We start from the raw sequence: 21,059 nt of genomic DNA, 5'->3' as shown, positions 1-21,059 counted from the left end.
TGTGTGCTAAAGTAGTGATTCAGGCCTCATTATTTACCAAGATTTAATATATTCAGACTGTCAGACAACCTCTGACCTCGGCCATCGGGTGCAACTATGCAATAGCGGCTCCTGGAGGGAGTGCTGCGGGGCGGCGGGTTGGGGGAGGAGCAGGGTGGGCATAGTAAACTACGGCATACAGCAGAATGAAGGTAAGTAAACAAATAAATAAATAAAACGAATTCCGTGCGTGTGCTGCATCGCATTTGGCAACGCAGCGCACGCAATGAAATTTGTTTTATTTATTTATTTGTTTACTTACCTCTGTTTGGCCTTATGCCATAGTTTACTACCCCCCACCCTGATCCTCCCCCGCCCCGCCTCACCTCCCCACAGCACTCCCTCCAGGGGCCGCTACTGAAACTATGTAATCCTTCTCCCAGCATGTCGGTTCTTCCTATAACACAGTGGCCAACAGGTACCTAGACCTCCTCTCAGCAACTTTAGGGTTTGGCCTGTCCACTCGTCATGGGGTTTTAAGTCTCTCAAAGGATGCCCAAAGTTCATCTCAAAGTGACTCTTATTACATGGCATATGTTATACCATCAGGTCAGTACTACTTGGAAGCAGACAGATATTACATTTTAGCAACACTTCTTGAAGAACTACGTAAGGATGATGAACGAAAAATAGTAGCAGGACAACTAGCGCCTAATGGTTGGTACTGTTCATACATTGAGAAGAATTTTTAGAGCTTTTTAGTAACTAGAAGAGGAACCCATCTTAAAGGCCCCTCAAATCGCATACATTTGCAACTGTGGGAACAATGTGTTTATGCCTTCTGCCACACAGAGCTGACACTCCCTTTCATTTTTTTAAAATTACCAGTGAGAATGTTGAAATAGGTGACGCTATTTTTAAAATACATCCATGAAATATATCCAGCGCGCATGGCTTGTCAAATGCACGCCTGAAAATACTCCATCTCTATGGGTCCCAATTTTGTTTTCTTTTTTTCCTATGTGCTGCACTAAATGTAATCATTTCTGATTCTTGGAGCACTAGTTTTCGGTGCTAATCACAAAATAGGTGAAAGGAGTGTCAGTTCAAAAAAATAGGTTAGAGGTGATTACGAAGCTTATGCCATCACTTGGAAATACCATCAAATTTCTTTAACCCAAGAAGGACACAGAAAGGGGATAGCATTCTCGTCTAATTGCTAGGTTCTGTCCTGTTTTGCTTGCAAAACTTTGAGTTTCAGCGGAAATCCTTTACTTTGCTGTTATTGATTATAAGCAGTGCGGACCACCCGGATCGGTGGTGGTGGGGCGAGGCGGAGAGGCGGGGGGAATTGGGACAGGGGTAAATATAAAATAAAATTCAACTTACCCCCTCGTCGCGTCCTCCCTCGCTGAGTAATCCTCATCTCGTCTCTCCTCTGATGGCTGGAACAAAGCATGGGCACCCAGGCTGAGACTCCCCGGAACTAATCACAATGCTGTATTGCAGCGCTGTGATTGGTCTGAGCGCTAAACCACGGTGCTCAGAACAGGGCAGGGAGCCTGGGCATGTTTTCCACCCAGGCTGTGGGTGGAGAACATGCTAAGTGTGCATGAATGTTTAGCTGGCCCCAGAGGGCCGGCCAAACATTCATATGCACTTTAAGGAGTGCAAACCATTCCTCTCCTCCCCTGCTCTGTCAGCAGAGCAGACCCACCCTGCATGGCAAAGCTATCATGCCTGCAACAGGAAAAAATAAAATGATAATAACTTTCAGTAATTATAATTTTATTTTTCCTTTCACTGAAGAAAAGAAGTTGGGCGACACTCCTCCACTTTAGTCAAGGAGCTGCACTGATTATAAGACAGACCAGATGGAACAGGATATTCTCTGGGCAAAACTATCAATGTGGGATAAGATCCCAGCCTGTTGCTATTGAGCCAATTATTTTACATCATTCTTCATCAAAGTTAACAACTCTGGTTGTTACACTAATTACATTATTGTTGAGATCAACAAAAGTTTAAACTGGTGCATTTTTTAACTGCCTTAATTGGATCTTCAACTTGCACGTGGTGCGCTCCATACTATGGTACTGATTCACAGAGGGGCTCCACTCTCGTGGCTGAGGCCCCGCAGTCCAGAGGTAGCCTCCGGACTCGGGGCACCACAGCATTCTCATTGCGGAGATTCCATCCTGAGTGCGGAGACTCCCCCTACAACTGTGGGGCTACCGCCACAGGTGCAGAGGCCCTTTGTGAATCAGGCCCATTGTGTATGGATTTTAACGTATTGCACCGAGGCCTCGGAGTAGGATTCTCCAACGATCTTAGTTCAGTTGCGGGGATCATTTTAAGAGCCTTGGTGGGACGGAAAGCGATGTTGTACTCTTGCATCTGCTTTTCTTCTCAAATTGGAACTACAGTCATTATTTAAAGTAGTTGTGCATAAAGTGATAATATAAGGGTATTCAGTCATTGAAGTGCCGACTCACTCATTGTAGGACGGCCTTTTTCGGGAAAATACGCGTGAATTCTGTAAATTCCCATGCTTTTAGAATATATTGCACTGATCTGGTCTATACCTACATTGGAAATTAAAAGCTGCCCAAATTACCTAATTAGAGCCCAGGAGTGTGATGAGTATGGAAAGTGATGGGGGCTACTTTAAGTAGAAAAATTCATAGTAGAATATGTGCACATTATTATAACTTTTCGGGGTTTATTCTCCAAAAAGTGCCTTGTGAGAAACGGTGTGAGCGGTATATACCTGTATAGGCCAAAGAGGATGTAGTCTAGGCCTGGGAGTAATTTTAATGATACCAGAGTATTGGGAGTCATTTTGGTATTTCAGCAATACTCTATGATATGGTATTACCAACAATAATGTGATTACTCCAGCTTGTGTAATTAAGAGTCATTTGGGAGGAAATATCCTACTGCAAGAGCACATTTAGCGAGTGGTTGCTTGCTCTTCAGTTTGTGCTCTGCTGTATTTAGCGCAATGTACTTAGTGCAAAATGCATCCTTGTCATCATTTGGACACAAGAGTGTGTTTTTGTATAGAAACTAGTGCTAAATGCCGTGAGTACGTTGGAGAAAAATCATACCCCAAGAGTACATTTAGTGAGCGCGAGTGGCTGCTCACACTGCTATTCGTTTTGTTGCATTTAGCGCTATTTCTTAACACATAATGCATCCTCACATCCATTTTGGAGGCGAGAAAACATCCTTATAATCTTGCTGAATGTTTAGGTACAGGTATTTACATGTTATGATAGGTGCCTTTTCTTATGTTATATCTTAGAAGCTTGAGCACGTTGTTTTTATTAAGAAGGGGTGATTCTTTAAAAAACATCCATAATAATAATAATATTAATCCACATTTGTATAGCGCGCAATCACCCGTTAGGGTCTCTAGGCGCTGGGGGCCGTCAGGCAGATTAAGCAAGCTATTGCCCAGAGTCACATGGTGCTGGGCTAACCTGCCGCCGGAGCCGGGGATCGAACCCTGATCCCCCAGATTCCAGCGTCAGTCGCCCTGGCCGCGGCGCCACACCTCTCCCTGCTACCAGTCCCTGCTACAATCTGCTTACCCTCTTCAATAATATCCTGTTGCTAGTAACCTAAGTAAAGACATGTATTAGGATATGTCAAATCTGCTAAAATCATGAAATGCTATTATCAATCTTTGAAAAAAGGCATATCTCATGACACGTCAAATTCTGCTTTTATGCATGATAGAAGTCTTTTAACTCCGAGAGACTGGCTCAAAGTCTTCATTTTTAAAGTACACTGATTGTTTTAATGCATTTTTAAATCTGTTTTATGGTCGATATTACGACTGAGTAAAGACTACTGAAAGGAACGAAACTGTTTTCCTAATAAAAAAAAACGAATTAATGTTTCAGAAAAACGTTAACCCATTCATTTCTCTTTGTTTTTAGGGCCAATTCTGTGACATGGAACCCACATAAAATGATGGGTGTGCCACTGCAGTGCTCCGCCCTGTTAGTGAGAGAAGAGGTAAGTATATTATGGTAGTCCTCCATTTTTTAATAACCTCTGATTGTAAATTCGCCATATTTCTTAACACAGGTGAAGAAAACAAGTACCTTTATTCCAGAGGGCTTAAACCACCGAGTTTTTTTTGTCACAAAATCTAATAATGGTTCAATAATGATACAATAGTTTTCTGGTGGTTCTCGTGTCCGAGTCCTGGATGGCTGACGAATGCATGTTACATTTACCAAAGGGAACATTCGAACTACAGATTATTAAATACACGCTATATCTAACAGCAGATAAACTATAGACTATTGATGTATATATTACTTTGTAATTTGTAACGTCTACATTTATAATGTCAAAGATTTCAATTCCTGCGAGCCAAAAAATCATAACCCAGTCACAAACATGCAGATATATTAATCAAGAAAGCCCATATGGTAACATTCTCTCACATGATGAATTATATGTCACATCATTTATCACTTTATTATTCAATGTTGCCGGTACACCGTAAAATCGACCAGCAAGGTGATGCACCAGCTGTGGCATCTGTCTGAGTCAGAGAGTTGCACCATTAAATTTAAGTGAAAGTGACTTAAGCTTTCATCTGCCCAGGATTGATGAAGTGCAGAAAAAGCTATACATGAATCTGGTCTTATGTCATGTACATTCCATAGTGTTTTTGAATTTTTATCAAAATTAATGTACTCTGGTCTCCTGATATCATGTGTGTGAATAGAATGTTTGGGCTAGAAGTCTGTGCTTCTAAATTGGTAATGTCCTGTAAAATGAAATGCAATTGTGTAATAAAAGAAATGTGGTTGGATCGATCAACAATTCTAAAAGAGTATTTTTTGTGGCCCTAGTCAAGACCTTTTGTTTTTACAAAAATTATACACATACATAATCACTTTGGTTTGTTATGGTGCCATTCACGTTTTTCTTCCACCTACTATAGTATATGTAATAGGGCAATGGGTCAACACATTTCAGCCACCTGCTAACTTCACCGTGAGGGGCAGAATTCTGCTCTTTCACAAGGAGCGCACTCACACGCAACATAGTGTCTTTAGTGCCAGGAAGAATCATCGCCATGTGTGCTTTTTGAAATCAAATACATATTTTGGCTTTTAGCCAATGCGTTTTTCTGTTGATCAAGGTTGTAGATCCTCCAACATTAAAGTTATACAAACCTATGTCAATGCAAGCATTGACAGAGCCAACGGATTTTAGTCAACGCCAGATCCATTGGCTTTGGTAATGCTTGTTTTAAATTGAATCCCACAATGTTTGAGATTCTGCTAACAACCTCTCATACTAAGCAAAGCAACAGCCACTTCTGGCCTGAAGTAATGAGTTCACTACTAGCCCTGTAAAATGTTACCCGTATACTGTCAGGTGGACAAAATGGCTGTTTTATATGACACCGAATCTGTTGAAAGATTCTTCATTTCATTGACTCCCTTTTACACATTACAGTGGTGAATAATACCTTCATGTTATCTAAACTTGACTACACCAGTTGCAGATATGTTGCCTTATTTGACAAATTCTTAAGTCACTTACAGCTACTGCAGAACATCTCTGACTGATCGCTGGGGCAGTCAGGCATCCCCACACCTCTCATGTAATCAAGTCCTTTCAGTGGCTCCCCATACGAAGCAGAGTATATTTTAAGGCTTTGACTATTACCCATAGGGTCTTATATAAAAAAAACACCACAGACCTGTGGGCCTCCAAATTTACTAGCTACTAACAAAACTGGATCACTGAAATAATATCGACTACCAAAATATCGACTACCCAAAATATCGACGAGAAAATATCTACAACCAAAATATCGAGTTTGTATGTACAAACAGGTAAGTACAAAAATATCGAGTACAAAAAATCGTTAACAAAAATATAGTTGTAAAAAATATCGACTTTAATAAAAACAATGTTTAATTACATTAATATAAAAAATTAATTACTAAAATATAATTAACAATACTTAAAATAACTTTTAATAATTAAATAACTAATGAAAGTAAAAATAATAATATTTTTTTAATCATATTTCTTAAAACATATATATATATAGTAACAAAATTTAATTAAATAATAGCCAATATTATTAACGTACAAATACAAAAGAGTAAAAATTACTATTCCCACTGCAAAGAGTGCAACAGTGGATATATGACGTTACAACGCAAATTTTACAACGCACTACCATTACAACGTAAGTATTGGTAAGTATATAATAATTTTTTTAAATTTAAATTATTTAAAATTATTTAAATATAATTTAATTTAATTTCATTTCATTAAATTAAATTAATGTAAATTTAATTTTACTTTATTTTTACACTGTACCCCTGTACCCCTGTACCCCAAAACTGACCCTGAACCCTAAAAAAACCCTTTACCCAAAAACCCAAAACTGACCCTGAACCCTAAAAATACCCCTTTACCCAAAAACTAAAAACTGACCCTGAACCCTAAAAATACCCCTTTACCCAAAAACTAAAAACTGATCCTGAACCCTAAAAATACCCCTTTACCAAAAAACTAAAAACTGACCCTGAACCCTAAAAATACCCCTTTACCCAAAAACCCAAAACTGACCCTGAACCCTAAAAATACCCCTTTACCCAAAAACTAAAAACTGACCCTGAACCCTAAAAATACCCCTTTACCCAAAAACTAAAAACTGACCCTGAACCCTAAAAATACCCCTTTACCCAAAAACTAAAAACTGAACCTGAACCCTAAAAATACCCCTTTACCCAAAAACTAAAAACTGACCCTGAACCCTAAAAATACCCCTTTACCCAAAAACTAAAAACTGACCCTGAACCCTTAAAATACCCCTTTACCCAAAAACAAAAAACTGACCCTGAACCCTAAAAATACTCCTTTACCCAAAAACTAAAAACTGACCCTGAACCCTAAAAATACCCCTTTACCCAAAAACTAAAAACTGACCATGAACCCTAAAAATACCCCTTTACCCAAAAACTAAAAACTGACCCTGAACCCTAAAAATACCCCTTTACCCAAAAACTAAAAACTGACCCAGAACCCTAAAAATACCCCTTTAATTTAACATAATTAGCAATTAATCAATTAAATTAAATTAATTACCAATTACATTTTAATTAATTAACAAATATTATTTAATTACCAATTAATTAAATATTACTACCAATTAATACATTTACATATTTAATAAATAATAATTAAATTACTTCCCACCCTATTCCCCTATAAACCCACAACCCGCTACAGGAAATACATTATTTTAATTTACATAATTAGCAATTAATAAATTAAATTAAATTAATTACCAATTACATTTTAAATAATTAACATATAATATTTAATTACCAATTAATTAATTATTACTACCAATTAATAAATTTACATATTTAATTAATTATAATTAAATTACTTCCCACCCTATTCCCCTATAAACCCACAACCCGCTACAGAATAAAATTACACAATAATTTAAAAAAAACATTAATTAAAAATAATTATAACATAAAATGACACTTTTCACACATATTATAACATAAAAACACTATAAATAATTACATATTATATAAAAAACGATATTTTTTACTTTCAATATTATTTACAGTCGATATTACTTCACTTACCTTAAAAACGATATTTTGGCTGTCGATATTCTGTCCTGTCGATATTCTGTCCTGTCGATATTTTCTCCAAACGATATTTAAAACTCGATATTCTGTCCAAACGATATTTTGGAGTCGATATTATGTCTGTGCACCAACAAAACTGTTTGCTCACAGTACCCTAAGGTAAGACAGTGACATATAGTTGTGAACATGCCATTTGCATGACCACAACCCTTCTATGGAACTCAGTACCCTACAGACAGTGCCCTGACTCAAAACTTCGTACCTTCAGGAGGCACCGGAAAACCTGTTTTTTCAACTAATAATCTTTCTGCATGAGGTAGCCATTTTAAGCATTGATTCCTAATTTTAATTATTATGTCAGTGACCCCTACCAAGATTCTCTGTGAATGCATGCTTTAGAAATAAAATGTAGCATAACTGTTTTTACAACATCTCCAAAAATGTTGGATGACTTAACAGCAAGTTGACCAGAAAGTGATAGCTAGCTCAGTTCTTACTATCCAAAACCAAAGAACACATTTTCAGACAATTTTCCACCCTTTATTAGATTCCAATCTTCAAGCAAACTGCTTTCAAAGCTTGTGCAAACTTTGTAGGGCTTTTCAAAATACCAGCTAGATTTGGCGGTGAGTACTTAAAAAAAAATGTGTGCGGTCTAGAAATCAAGGGTAAATCTGCATCAACATCTAAAAAAGCTGCAGATGATACAAAATGCAGCCGCAAGACTTCTATTGAATCTGCCAAACACGAGTCAGTTGCTAAGGAAATTCGGAAACTCCACTGGCTTCCTGTAGCAAGTCGCATCAAGTTTATGACTCTATGCTTAGCTTATAAAGCCTTGAATAACATGGGACCCGTATTCTTAAAAATTATTTTTTATTGGTATCAGCCTGGTAGATAGCTGCTCTCTACTGACGCTAGGCTCATGATGGTTCCCAGGATTCGCACCTCCAGTTGGGGGGGCCGAAGCATTGGTTATGGTACGTCCAAATTATTGAATGCTCTTCCGATGCATATTAGGTCAGCAAGTTCGCTATTCTCCTTTAGAGAGAGTCTTAAAACCTGGCTGTTCCAGAACTAGATCACGATCCCCTGGCCATACATTTGTCTCAGAGCCAAGACACCTCTTCGTGTTCACGTGCTCAATAAGTTAAATTAACATAACATAACATCAGACTATCAACTGATTATTCCCCTTGTTTGCCCATGCACGGCTCAGAGGTAAGGCCTTTTCTTTATTGATAGAAATGCCTAAATTAATTGTTAGCTTCACAAGGTTTTGAATACTTGGCTCTTCATTACATCCAATCCTTCCTAACTCTGGTGGTCTGACTGCTGCTATGGTTTAAGGTTGCCACTGCATTTTACAAGTCACAGTCACTTTAATTTACTGCTCTTTCTTTTATTTATACTGGTGAGAGCCCACCAATCTTCAAGCAATTAAACTGAGTGGTATACAGATGTTGCTTTAAAGTGAAAAAGTTGAGAAAGTATGAATGAAATGATAAGGGCAAATTAATAATGGTTTATTAAAAATCCAGGCGGTTAAAGCTTTTGTTCAATTACCTAAACTGAATTTCAAGCGAGCGCCAGCAAAAAACAAAATGCCGTACTTAGATAAAAATAAACCAGGGTGAGGAAGTATCTTAGAGCTACATTGTTGAAACTGGACACCTAAGTTCTGGTACCGGCTTTAGTAATGGACCAGCAATAGTCTGTGAAAATCACTTTATCTCGCTGAACCTGAAATTGATTTTTTGTGTAATGTATCAATTACATTTCTGATGAAAAATATCTAGTCTTCATATTACTGCCCCAATTATGTATCACGCCCATTTTTTCGGTCGAGCCTGTAACATTGCATGTGTACCATGCACATGTACACTCACTTGTGAGACTTTTGTGTACAAGGGGCTTGCAGCCAGCCTATTGCTTGCCATTCGTTGGTTTCTTTGTAAGCCTTCTATGGTGACTATTGGCGACCGCAGGCTATGCTGGCACTTCAGTTCCTTTTCGAGGTGCATCGACCAAACACAGATTGATTCCACTTAATTAGAACTTTTCTGCTGCTCGTGCTGTGATCCAAGTACTATTCCTTCTTCTCCTCCCCCCCCCGCCCCTACGCATCATTGTATAACCAACGTACTCTCGGCCGATGTTAAAAACCTACCAGTTCTGCACTTTCCACTGAGTGTGTGCATTTGAGTTATGCACGACTCTCATTGTGCTTCAGATAAAACTGCCAGTTTACAAAACTAAAACATATAATGCTGCCGGTGTACAAAACTAAAACAATCATGTAATATAAACGTTTTAAGCAGATGCAAATTCTTTTATAGGTAAAATGTTTTACAGATACTGATAGTGTCTTTAAATAAACAATACACATTAATATCAGAGGGCAGGGCGTCTCAGATATAGATTAACTAGGTCTCGAAAGGGCGCAATGCCTCCTGAGAACACATGAAGCCCCACAACCCCGCATTCTCTACTTGTGCGTTTGTTACCAAAGGTCACTGACTTTCCTGTTGCAGTGTCCCTGCACATGTCCAGGACCAGCCACCGCATCGTCAGGCTCATAGGAGCACAGTGACTCTCAGCGCAGCTCAGACAAGGCCCAGGACAGCCCTGCTCACCCAGGGATCACTCACTCACGCAACCTGTGTAAAGTGGGGCTTTACATCAATAAGAAAGGTAGAAGAGGCTGAATTGTAGAAATAATTCTTGTAGTTTAAGTAACACAGCATATTACAGGAGCACGACCGCTTCATGGGAAGGTCAACAGTTATCTGAAAAGTAAAACAGTTAACAAGCATGAACATTACAGTATCACGAGCGATGCACTTTTGAAGAGAAACATTCTCTTCATAAGTGCGCGCTCAGGAACATACTTACATCAGCTATAGAATACTCATGTAAAGGAAACAAAGGAAATACTTAACTTAACCAGTACTCTACATCTTCTCCCTCCCTTAAATAAAAGAAATAGAGATAAATAAAGAGATGGGATTCAATAAAAATAACAATCCTTAAAGTGAGAGGGAAAGGAACAATTTCTTTGAGTTTTTGGGGAAACAGGTAAAGTAGCATTGGAGTTGTTGGAAGAAATATAATCATTTGAAGAAGTGGAAATAACATGTGAGTCACAGTTATAATCGACATCCTGACTAGTATTGACATCAGAAGAGCAAGCATTCTGAGGATTACACAAGTGAATATCATCAGAAGGTGCTCCTAGGCGAAAATAAGAACATGAAGGAACATCAACAGAATGTTTATAGGAACAAATCTTTTTGGCTTGTTCAGATGTAAGCTTAACAATAACTCGTTTGTTCCACCACCCTTTCTTATCTAGAAAAAGGGAACCTTTGGAGACCTTAAGAACTTGTGTGGGAAAGGAAAACTTTGATAAACCTTTAGTGATTTTGTTGTCAAGTTTGACCATAACCCAATCTCCTATTACAAAATCTGGTTTTGAAGAAATTAATTTGGAATTAAAATTCTTCTGTTGAACCAATTGCTTAGAAGAAACATTTTCCTTAACTATATCTCTATCATGACAATCCCAACAAAAATTATCATTGACTTTAAGTTCTTTAATCCAAGATGGACAAATGTTCCCATTTGGAGCACGTTTCTTAAGTAATCTAAAAGGCGAAATTACAGTGGTGCAGTGAGGAGTGACCAAATAAGACCATAATTTGCTTCTGAGAAACTCCTCTACATCTAGATTAGAGGCAATAGCTGTTTGTATGCCCTCTTTAATACATTTGTTCATTCTCTCTATCAAACCATTTGAAGACGGTGAGTAAAGGGCGACCTTCAAATGTTTGATATCATGAGATTTTAAGAATTTTTCAAGGGTGGATGAACAAAAATGTGAGCCATTGTCACTCACCAGTTCTTTGGGCGGACCTTCACTTAAAAATATCTTTTTAAATTCAACCACTGTGCATGAGTTTGGGTTCTCCAAAAATCAAATTCACACCACTTCGAGTAATAATCAATTACAGCAATAATATAACGTTTGTTTTTCGGTAAAACCAGAAAAGGACCAGAAAAATCAATCGCTAATTTATGCCAAGCTTCTTTTGGCAACGGTACTGTATGTAAGGGCAACTGAGGAACTTTCCAATGCTTATCTGATACTAAACAAGTTGAGCATTGATCAATCCATGAGTTGACATCCTTTTCAAGTCCAGGCCACCAGAAATGTTCTTTTATCTTTCTCGAGGTGCTGCCAACACCCAAGTGACCTTGGTGGGATGATTCAAAGATTTTCCTCCTTAAGTCAAAGGGAGGAATGCATAAGTCACCTCTAAAAATCACATCATTGACGATCGAAAGTTCTTCTGAAACTTGTGAAAAGACTTTCAGGGAAGCAGGTAGAGAACGAATCTTGGGCCAACCTGAAATAATTAAATTTTTAACAGAAACTAAAACAGTGTCATTAGAATAACTTTTACGCCACTCACTTTCAGAGATGGAAAAAGGAGATAATACTAGTTCTTCTATAGAGGCTACTACACACTCTATATCATCTACTTCATGTTGTTTATCATCCATATTTACCAAACTAAGTCTGGATAGGGCATCCGCCCTAATATTTTTTCCTCCTGAAATATGATTAATTGTGAAGTTATACTCATGAAGCCTTGAAAGAATTCTTGCTAATCTAGAGGAAGCTTTACCCGTTCCATTGCCAGAGAGAAGATTCAAGAGCGGTTTGTGATCACTAAGGAGCACAAAATGTGATCCCCAAATGTATATCTTGAACTTCTCTATGGCCCAAGAACAGGCAAGAGCTTCCCTTTCAATCGTGCTGTAGTTTGACTCAGCACAATTAAGGGATCTTGAAGTAAAACCCACAGTGTATTCTTTGTGACCGTCCTGTTGACAAAGTACAGCCCCCAAACCTTTCTGACTTGCATCAACGGAAATGATGCACTTCAAATTGGGGTTGAATGAAGACAAGGCTGGAGCTTCAATAATAACTTTCTTCACCAGATTAAAAGCATAATTTGCTTCATCAGACCATATGAACTTCGCCTCCTTTTTAAGTAGTAAGCGAAGAGGTTGAACAATTTGTGCATAATTCTGAATAAAGCGAGAATAATATTCTGCCAAACCTAAGAATGATTTGAGTTTATCCTTATCTTTGGGAATGGGAACGTCTGAAATGGCCTTAGTTAAACAAAGTTTGGGTTTGATACCTTCAATGGAAATACTATGTCCAAGATAGTCCAACTCTTCTACCATAAATTTACATTTCTTCTTGCTAAGAGTTATGCCAACTTCTTTAAAACGGGAAAGAACCTTCCTTGAGATTTTTAAATGTTCGGATTTATCTTTGGAATGTACAAGCACATCATCTTGATAAGCTTGTACGTTTTTAATGTCAACTAAAATGGAATCCATTAATTTTTGGAACACGCTGGCAGTGGATGCCAGGCCAAAGGGAAAGCGTAGATAACAAAATGCTCCAAAGGGAGTTATAAAAGTGGTAAATTCAGATGATGATTTTGTGAGGGGAATCTGGTGGTATGCACTTCTGAGGTGAAGAAGGGAAAATAACTTTGACTCAGAAATGCCTGTGAGTAGCTCTTGTATTTTTGGTAATGGATGACAATCAACCAATATGTTCTGGTTCAAAGAGCGTAAATCCGCACACAAACGGATACTTGAATCTTTTTTTTTAACCACAACTATAGGACTGACCCACAGGGATGAATTAGTGGGTACAATGATTCCCTCAGATACCAAATTATCTAGGACTTTTTTAAATTCATCTCTGACATTTAAGGGTACATTTCTTAACTTGTGAACAATGGGAATGGCGTTTGGTTTTAATCTGATTAAGTGTTCAAAATTTTTTATATGGCCAACAGACTCCTTGAAAACTTCAGGAAATTCTGAAATCAAATCATGAATTTCTTTGTTTTCATCATTATATACTTCGTAAATGGGAATTTCATTTATTTGTACAGGTGTACTAGAACCTGGTACCAATTTTAAGCCCATTTTAGCCAAGTCTTGCCAGCCTACAATGCTCTTACCATCTATAGCCACGTAAACTTTTGTTGAAGTAGATCTGCCTAAACAAGAAATTATGGAAATAAAATATCCCAACATATCAATGCTCTTACCAGCATAAGCTTTTGGGACAATATCTAATGGTAAAAGTTGTGTACTTTTTCTCCAACGTGAATTAAAAAGAACATCAGAAATGATGGTTACCGGAGCTCCAGAGTCAGCCATCATATCTAACCTAATGTCACCAACATGTACGACACATGTTGGGTCTTTGACCGGAATATTGTCCGTTGATATATCAACCAGATCAATGGACAATATTTTCTTATCCAAATTATCAACAGTATTAATGTGAACATCAAGTAAACTTGAATCAATAGAAGATAGAGATGGAACAGAAATATCAACGTTATCATCATCAAAGGTGGAAAGCATGTTAACACGAACAGATTTCTTATTTCTACAAACCAAATTAAAATGACCAAATTTGTTGCAAAAAGTACACTTTTTTCCCAAAGCTGGACAAGTAGGACTATTGCTAAGATGAGTTTTAGATCCACATCTAAAACAATATGTGGTAGTTTTCTTCTGAAAAGTTTTGACTGGTTTGTTTTTCATTAACAAAGCATTAACTTGTATCTCATTTTCCGAACGAGAAGGATTTCCATCGGAGATACACCTTGAAGAGACTATAGATCTTTCCACGCTCTTGGCCATATCTATGACTTCAGACAATGTAGGGTCACGACAACTAAGTATTCTTTCCTGAATCTTCTTATGGAAACATTTATAGACAAACTGGTCACGCAAAACTGTATCCAAGTAGGGACCAAAGTTACATTCTGCCGCCAAATTTCGTAACGCAGAAATGAATTCCTCAACAGACTCATGTTGGTCCTGTTTTCTTTTCATGAACGTAAAACGTTCCATCATTAAACTTGGTTCCTCTAAGAATTTCGTATTCAGTCTTAAAATTGCACCAGTGTATTCGTTCCATCCTTCTCCATTACCGGAAGGAGGTTGTAAAATGGGTAAATTGTTAAAAATCTCCCTTCCAGCAGAGCCTAAATGACTGTATAAAATTGCCAGTTTCCTCTTTGCAGAATATTCATCCGCACCAATTGCTACCAAATAATTTTCAAAATTTTTAAACCAAAGTTTCCATACCTCCTTTGGTTTGCCTGGAGTGGGTAGGAAATGATCCAGGTAAACAATCTGTTGATTGGTAGCCATGTCTCTAAATATGTTTAAACAAGCTGAAGGGTTATCTTCCTGGGGTAGCTTTTGAAATTATTATTATATATATATTTTTTTTAAAATAGTCCTAATGAGTAAACAATGTAAGAAAGATGATAAATACCTTGTATTGTCCAGCGCGAAGGTTGTGTTAAATAATGGTTGCTAAAACGATAAAAGCAAACAAAGTGATTCTCAGCAAGCCGATCCTCATCTCGTTTCGGTTACCAGGGAAACGAGAGTGTTATGAAAACAAAGATGGCCGCCGAACGTAGGTAAACGTGTTGACGTTTACTTTCCTTGTCACAGTGACGTATGCTCTCAACCAAAGAGTTGATCGGAAATACCAAAAAGAGTTGAAAATCTGAGGAAAGGCTGGTTTTTGCTTCCGCAAGTCCGTTTTCAGCGCTGAACAAGGTATGAAGAGCTTTCTCGGTTTACTTCTTTGTTTTCATGCGCGTAGTATGAATCGGCGAATCTGCAAAATTGGTAATATGCTGTTTTTCTTTTCCGTCGTCACCAAATGTAAAGTGGGGCTTTACATCAATAAGAAAGGTAGAAGAGGCTGAATTGTAGAAATAATTCTTGTAGTTTAATTGAGTTTAAGTAACACAGCATATTACAGGAGCACGGCCGCTTCATGGGAAGGTCAACAGTTATCTGATAAATAAAACAGTTAACAAGCATGAACATTACAGTATCACGAGCGATGCACTTTTGAAGAGAAACATTCTCTTCATAAGTGCGCGCTCAGGAACATACTTACATCAGCTATAGAATACTCATGTAAAGGAAACAAAGGAAATACTTAACTTAACCAGTACTCTACAACCTGACGGAGGAATTCAGTCTACACCCCTGGCCGAACCATTGGCAGGGAGCTCCAGGGAGGTGAACTATACCACTGTACCAATAGAGTAGGCACAGAGTTTGGGATGATAGTACTAGTCATTCCGCAACTCATTTCGTTAACAATGTTTCTTTCAGTAGTCCAGGAGTCCTTAATTTCCAAAGAAGCTCTAACTTCTGCCTGATAGTTCATGACTAAAAACCAGTTCAGTATTCTTTGCTGCTTTACAAACACGCAACCACCGCAGACGTCTGTGCACTGTTCGACCAACAACAGTATTTAAAAATATATATATATATGATATTTAAAAAGGCATCGCAGTGTTGCTCAAAATATCAAGTTCAGTAAAACAAGCCAGCAAATGTGTAGACAAAATTGCATTGATTTGTAAGAGACAAATCTGGATAAACATATGCAGCAGTAATAATTTTGGTATGAAGTAATTATATTAGAAGTTGTTAACAGACGATACATAAATTCAGAACATATATATGACAGCGGACCCCAAGCGCAAAACGCACCTTATCAGTATATCCCCAAGTTTTCAAAATAGGAATATGCATAGAAGGTGCACACAATAGCAACATCCACTGTCGAGTTGTGTTTAAAAAAGAGGAACTTTACAAGCATAAACACACAGTGAGGTGTACCAAGTAGCGTCTATAAATAAAATCAAAAGTCCAGAAGAAATGGGTTTCCAATTTGTGTACCGATCTTCTTTTTATTTTGTACGTCTTTTCAAAAGTTCTGATACATGTGACACTCAGACAGCCAATGTGTTTCGTTCAGCACACTGGACTTCTTCAGGGCAAAGTGTGATGTAAGCAATGTCACAGCTTGTGGTATGGATCTATACATCAGTCCACAGTTCACAATAGGTTGCGGATCTCAAGTTTCACCTCAAATGTGTCCTACAAACAATTTACTCGAAAAATAAGACTGTGTGTAAAGTTTAAAGTACTCGTATTTGAGCCAATCGCCTAATGCATAGAGTTCCAAATCTAATGAACATGGGGTATCGATTGAACCCCAAATGCGGCACCGGAATCAGTACTCAGAGCAGCAGCATAACGGTTGAGTATCGGCTAGAAAACGGTGAACTGTGGACTGATATATCGACACAGGGGGCACAGGGGCTATTTAGTACCATTTTTGTAGGACAAGAGGTGTGTGCACTGTGAGCAGGATATAACAGACTTCAATAATGATCGATACATAGGGTGGTAGCTCAATTTGCTGAATTCTGTCTTTTGGACCACATCTCAATCTATGCTGACCTAATCATTCATCTTTTTCAGAGTAATAATATGAACGTCATTGCATCTACTATACAAGTGCCAAAAGGCAATTAATAATACAGTGTGCGCTGCAGAAACAGAAAGCAGTTCATTCAAACCTGTTTATTCCTCTTTCCACACTATTAGTCCTCCGTGTGTGACTGCTGCAGGAAAGTATATAATGCCAAATTTGTCGTTGGCGTTGGCTTGTGGACTGCTTGTAATATTCACCAAATTACACATTTCTAATATTTTTTTCTGGCACCTCAGTTTTTTAAATGTCCTTTATTGTCTCAGCAAAAGCCATATAATGATAACAACTCATGAAAGTCAAAAGTAAAAAACCAAACATACCATACAATGACAGACCAAACTATACCATAACAGGCCATATAATGTAATGACAGAACATACCATATCAAACAATGACCAACCATCCATACCATTCCATACATGGCAAAAAAACACTGACAAAGCCACAAGATCGTGCATAGGTGAAACCTATTGGCTTTGCTAATGCTTGTTGTCACATCCCGGTTTCAACTGAAATAAGATGCTTGAGCTGCAAAATAAAAAGATTCTCCATAAAGGGCTTCTCTGCTCCTGGGAACTTAGTATGGTATATGTTAAATGACCACAAAATATAAAAATCTGAGTATGATTGCTGGATAAATACTGTGTTGCACTGACAAAGCCATTAGATCTTGCATAGGCTAAATCTGTTATCTTTGTCAATGCTTGTTGCCACATCCTGGTTTCAACTGTAATGAGATGCTCCAGCTGTAATATAAAAAAGGTACTCCATGAAGTGCTCCTCTGCTCCTGGGAACTTAGATTGGTAACTATTAAATGCCCTAAGAATAAAAAATCAGAGCATGATTAGTGGATAAATACTATGCGTTATATTTTTCTTGTCTAGGGTTTGATGCAAAGTTGTAACCAAATGCATGCTTCCTACCTCTTCCAACAAGACAAGCACTATGACCTATCATACGATACAGGGGACAAAGCATTGCAATGTGGCCGTCATGTTGACATCTTCAAATTATGGCTGATGTGGCGAGCAAAGGTAAAATTATATTTTACTTCTTTCTTCACAAATGAGTTGTATGTTAACATTATGTAAACACTTGAATCACACTGTTTTTGATACTATATATACTTTTCTACAATGCTGATGGTTAAAACCCATAGTCTGTACAACTGGTCAATGATCACTGTCAAAGTGCGTATTACGCCAGTAAAAAAAATCATTGGCTTGCTGTTCCTTTGTGGATGTGTTTTGCTTTTTATGTGTCAATCTCCATTATTCAGTAGGCAAGTTAACAGATTGCATCTTAGTGACTACTTCTATGGTGTCTTAGCACTTTTCAAGTATGAAGAATGGTGTTGTGTTTAGTTAGTGGGAATCAGTCTGCCCAATGTATTGTTAAATTATGTTTTGAATTGGTTAATAGGAAGAATCAGATGTTGCTTAGCTAAGTGGGAAACTTTATAGCATATAAAGTGTATTGATGCATGTGCTTTAGGACTTTTTTGCGTATTTAGTTCAGCCAGAGTTAACAGCAATCCATTGCCTAGCTTAAGAAGACATTTCTATCAACAGACAAGTTGCCAAATGCAAGACTTTGATGCAGTTTAGTAGGTATGAGGATGAGGTATGCTCTGATTGGTCCAGCTATGTTTGTTGTTGTGAAGACAAGGATATTATTTTGATGCGACAACCATTTGTCAACGACTTGACTTAGGTGTGGTGTTCTGTTCATGAGGGTGCCACGGGGTTTGAGTGTTGTGTATTTTTTTCGCATAGGCGAAATTTTGAATATAGCTGGGTGGGACTAAATAAAATGCATTGTTAGATGGCAAATGCTCTTGAAACTTCAGTGATAGCCAACAATATGATTAAGTGGAACTCGGTTGGACGTTGGTGATAAGATAAGATAAGTAGAAACTTTTCTCTTTGGTTGTGGTGTGGTATTTTATGCTGTTGAGTGATGTAGAAAGCATCACAACAGATGACCATGAGGCTTATCTGTACCATGTTTGATGCATATCAGGCATTTTCTTCCAAAAGTTTTGGTGGATTTTGGCCTGTCAAGAGAGAGAAATAAAACCAGAGCAAACAATGCAAGGTTTATAATCAAAGGCGTTAAATTACTTAAACATAATTCAATGAAGGTATAATAAGCCCTTTCCCACAAAAGGAAAGGGCAGAAAAGGTCATACCTTGGGGCTGATGTTCTTGGGTTCTTCTGCTCATCTGTCATTGTGTGAAGAGTTACCAATGTTTTGATCTGTCATTCAGTTAAGTGTTACCCCTTGCATAGGTGTTTGGAGAATGGGATCAATGTATATTTGGCTTATATAAAAGGCACATTTCACACAGACTTTCTGGGGTTCTCAGTATTAATTGTGAGGTAGTAGGGATGCCCCATTGGATATTGTTGCGGAGCCTTTTCATAAGTGTTTTTCTGAACTTACATGATGACCACAGGACTGGTCATGTCCAGCTGTCATTTTTAGATTCACATATGTATGTTTAACATTTTCTAACATTTTCCTCAGGTTCTGCTTTTACCTGCATGTTAATAGTGTGTTTATCATGAAAATGCTCGGGATCAATGAATATCTAATTTCCTGTAAACTCTGAACTTGCACACACAACACACTTCAGCACTTTCATATTCTTAATTGTTTGGCCTCGACCAGGGGTGTTTTTTTAAACTACAGCATCCATTATGAGTTTCTTTCATTTTTTTTGTTTTTTAACTTCCAGCAGTCTTCTTATTGATGCCTCTGTGACCATGTTTAAAGACCCCCTTGGGTATTTAAGAGTATCCAGTGCACACAGCAAATCCAGTAGGCATGCTAGCAGTGCACTAACTTACTTTATCTATCTGAAACTCTTACATTTCTGCAAGACAAAATCAACTGTATTGATGCAGAATAAAATGCCCAAACCACTCTTGTGTAAATTGCATTTTCCCTTCCTGTCTGGCTAGAGACCCTTGACATTAACCCTCCTCCTAAAATTCCAAATACCGTAAAAATAAGTTACACCGGTGTGCCCCTTGAAGATCGAATCCACAATATCGATGGGGCAGAATGTCGAGGACACAATATCAAAAATAAAATATCTACTGGTAAATAAGTCTAGATTTTCCATACCTATCTCCACAAATATGCAGTACATGTAGATTTAAGGTCCGTAGATGTGGAGATAGGAGTGGTAAACATATGCCTTTATGCATTTACCCTTTCATATTTTGTTCACGATTTTGGTATGCCACAATATTTGTTGGTGTCTGTATTTAGTAGTGCAATCAATTACACCAATGTTTACTCTTTAGCAAAATATGTGACTGAAGTGTGCAAAGGTATACAAGAACATAACATGAATATGTTACCATCTGCAGAAAATTGGTTAGCAGACACAGGTGCCCCAAAGATACCTATTGGTGTACCAACAGTTTATCTTAATTTTCAAACAAATGGATGGAAGTGTAAATGTGATCGGGTGTTGGTAGCAATTGTTAAAAAAGCATCTGCCCATATCTAAAGAACTATCATCTTGGATGTGAAAAAGGTTAGACTGCCCCCGTTGCGGGTATACATGCCCAGTGCCTTGTGCACAATGAATAAAGAAATAAATAAATTAGTCCGTGCCCAATTTGTAAGTAGATCCGGGGAACGGGGAAAAGAACTGTTGAGGTTAAAAAGAAAGAGAGTTAGACTAAAAGCGAAATTAAAAAAGGAAAAGGAAGATCTAGTTTGGATAAACCTAAGGGAAGCAGTAGCGCATGGTAAAATCCGCAAATTTTGGTCCATAATCGGGACGGGATGTGGCAATAGATTAACCCCTTGCCCAATCCCTATTACCGAAGAGGTTTGGTCCGCCTATATTTGGGATCTTTATGGGGGGTATGGTACTTTAGTGGATACTAGTCCCCCCGAGGTATCCACTGATGGGGAAATTATGCACCCATCAGAGGAAACAATAGCTGCGGCCATAAAGAACAT

General features: G+C 37.9%; 1 protein-coding gene across 1 annotated transcript in view; it reads left to right on the top strand.

Moving 5' to 3' along the window:
• Positions 1–21,059, top strand: part of GAD2 (glutamate decarboxylase 2) — a gene marked incomplete at its 5' end in the record, with an annotated part of 538,013 nt that overhangs the window by 326,510 nt on the left and 190,444 nt on the right. Inside the window, 2 exons of the mRNA XM_078662797.1 lie at positions 3,927–4,005; positions 17,959–18,108. Coding sequence (XP_078518923.1) covers positions 3,927–4,005; positions 17,959–18,108 — 229 coding nt within the window. The remainder of the gene's footprint in view (positions 1–3,926; positions 4,006–17,958; positions 18,109–21,059) is intronic.

The sequence above is a fragment of the Lissotriton helveticus genome, chromosome 10, assembly GCF_964261635.1.
Source record: "Lissotriton helveticus chromosome 10, aLisHel1.1, whole genome shotgun sequence".
Taxonomy (NCBI): Eukaryota; Metazoa; Chordata; class Amphibia; order Caudata; family Salamandridae; genus Lissotriton; species Lissotriton helveticus.
Note: the sequence above shows the minus strand (reverse complement) of the source record. Positions and strands in the feature narration are given on the sequence as shown.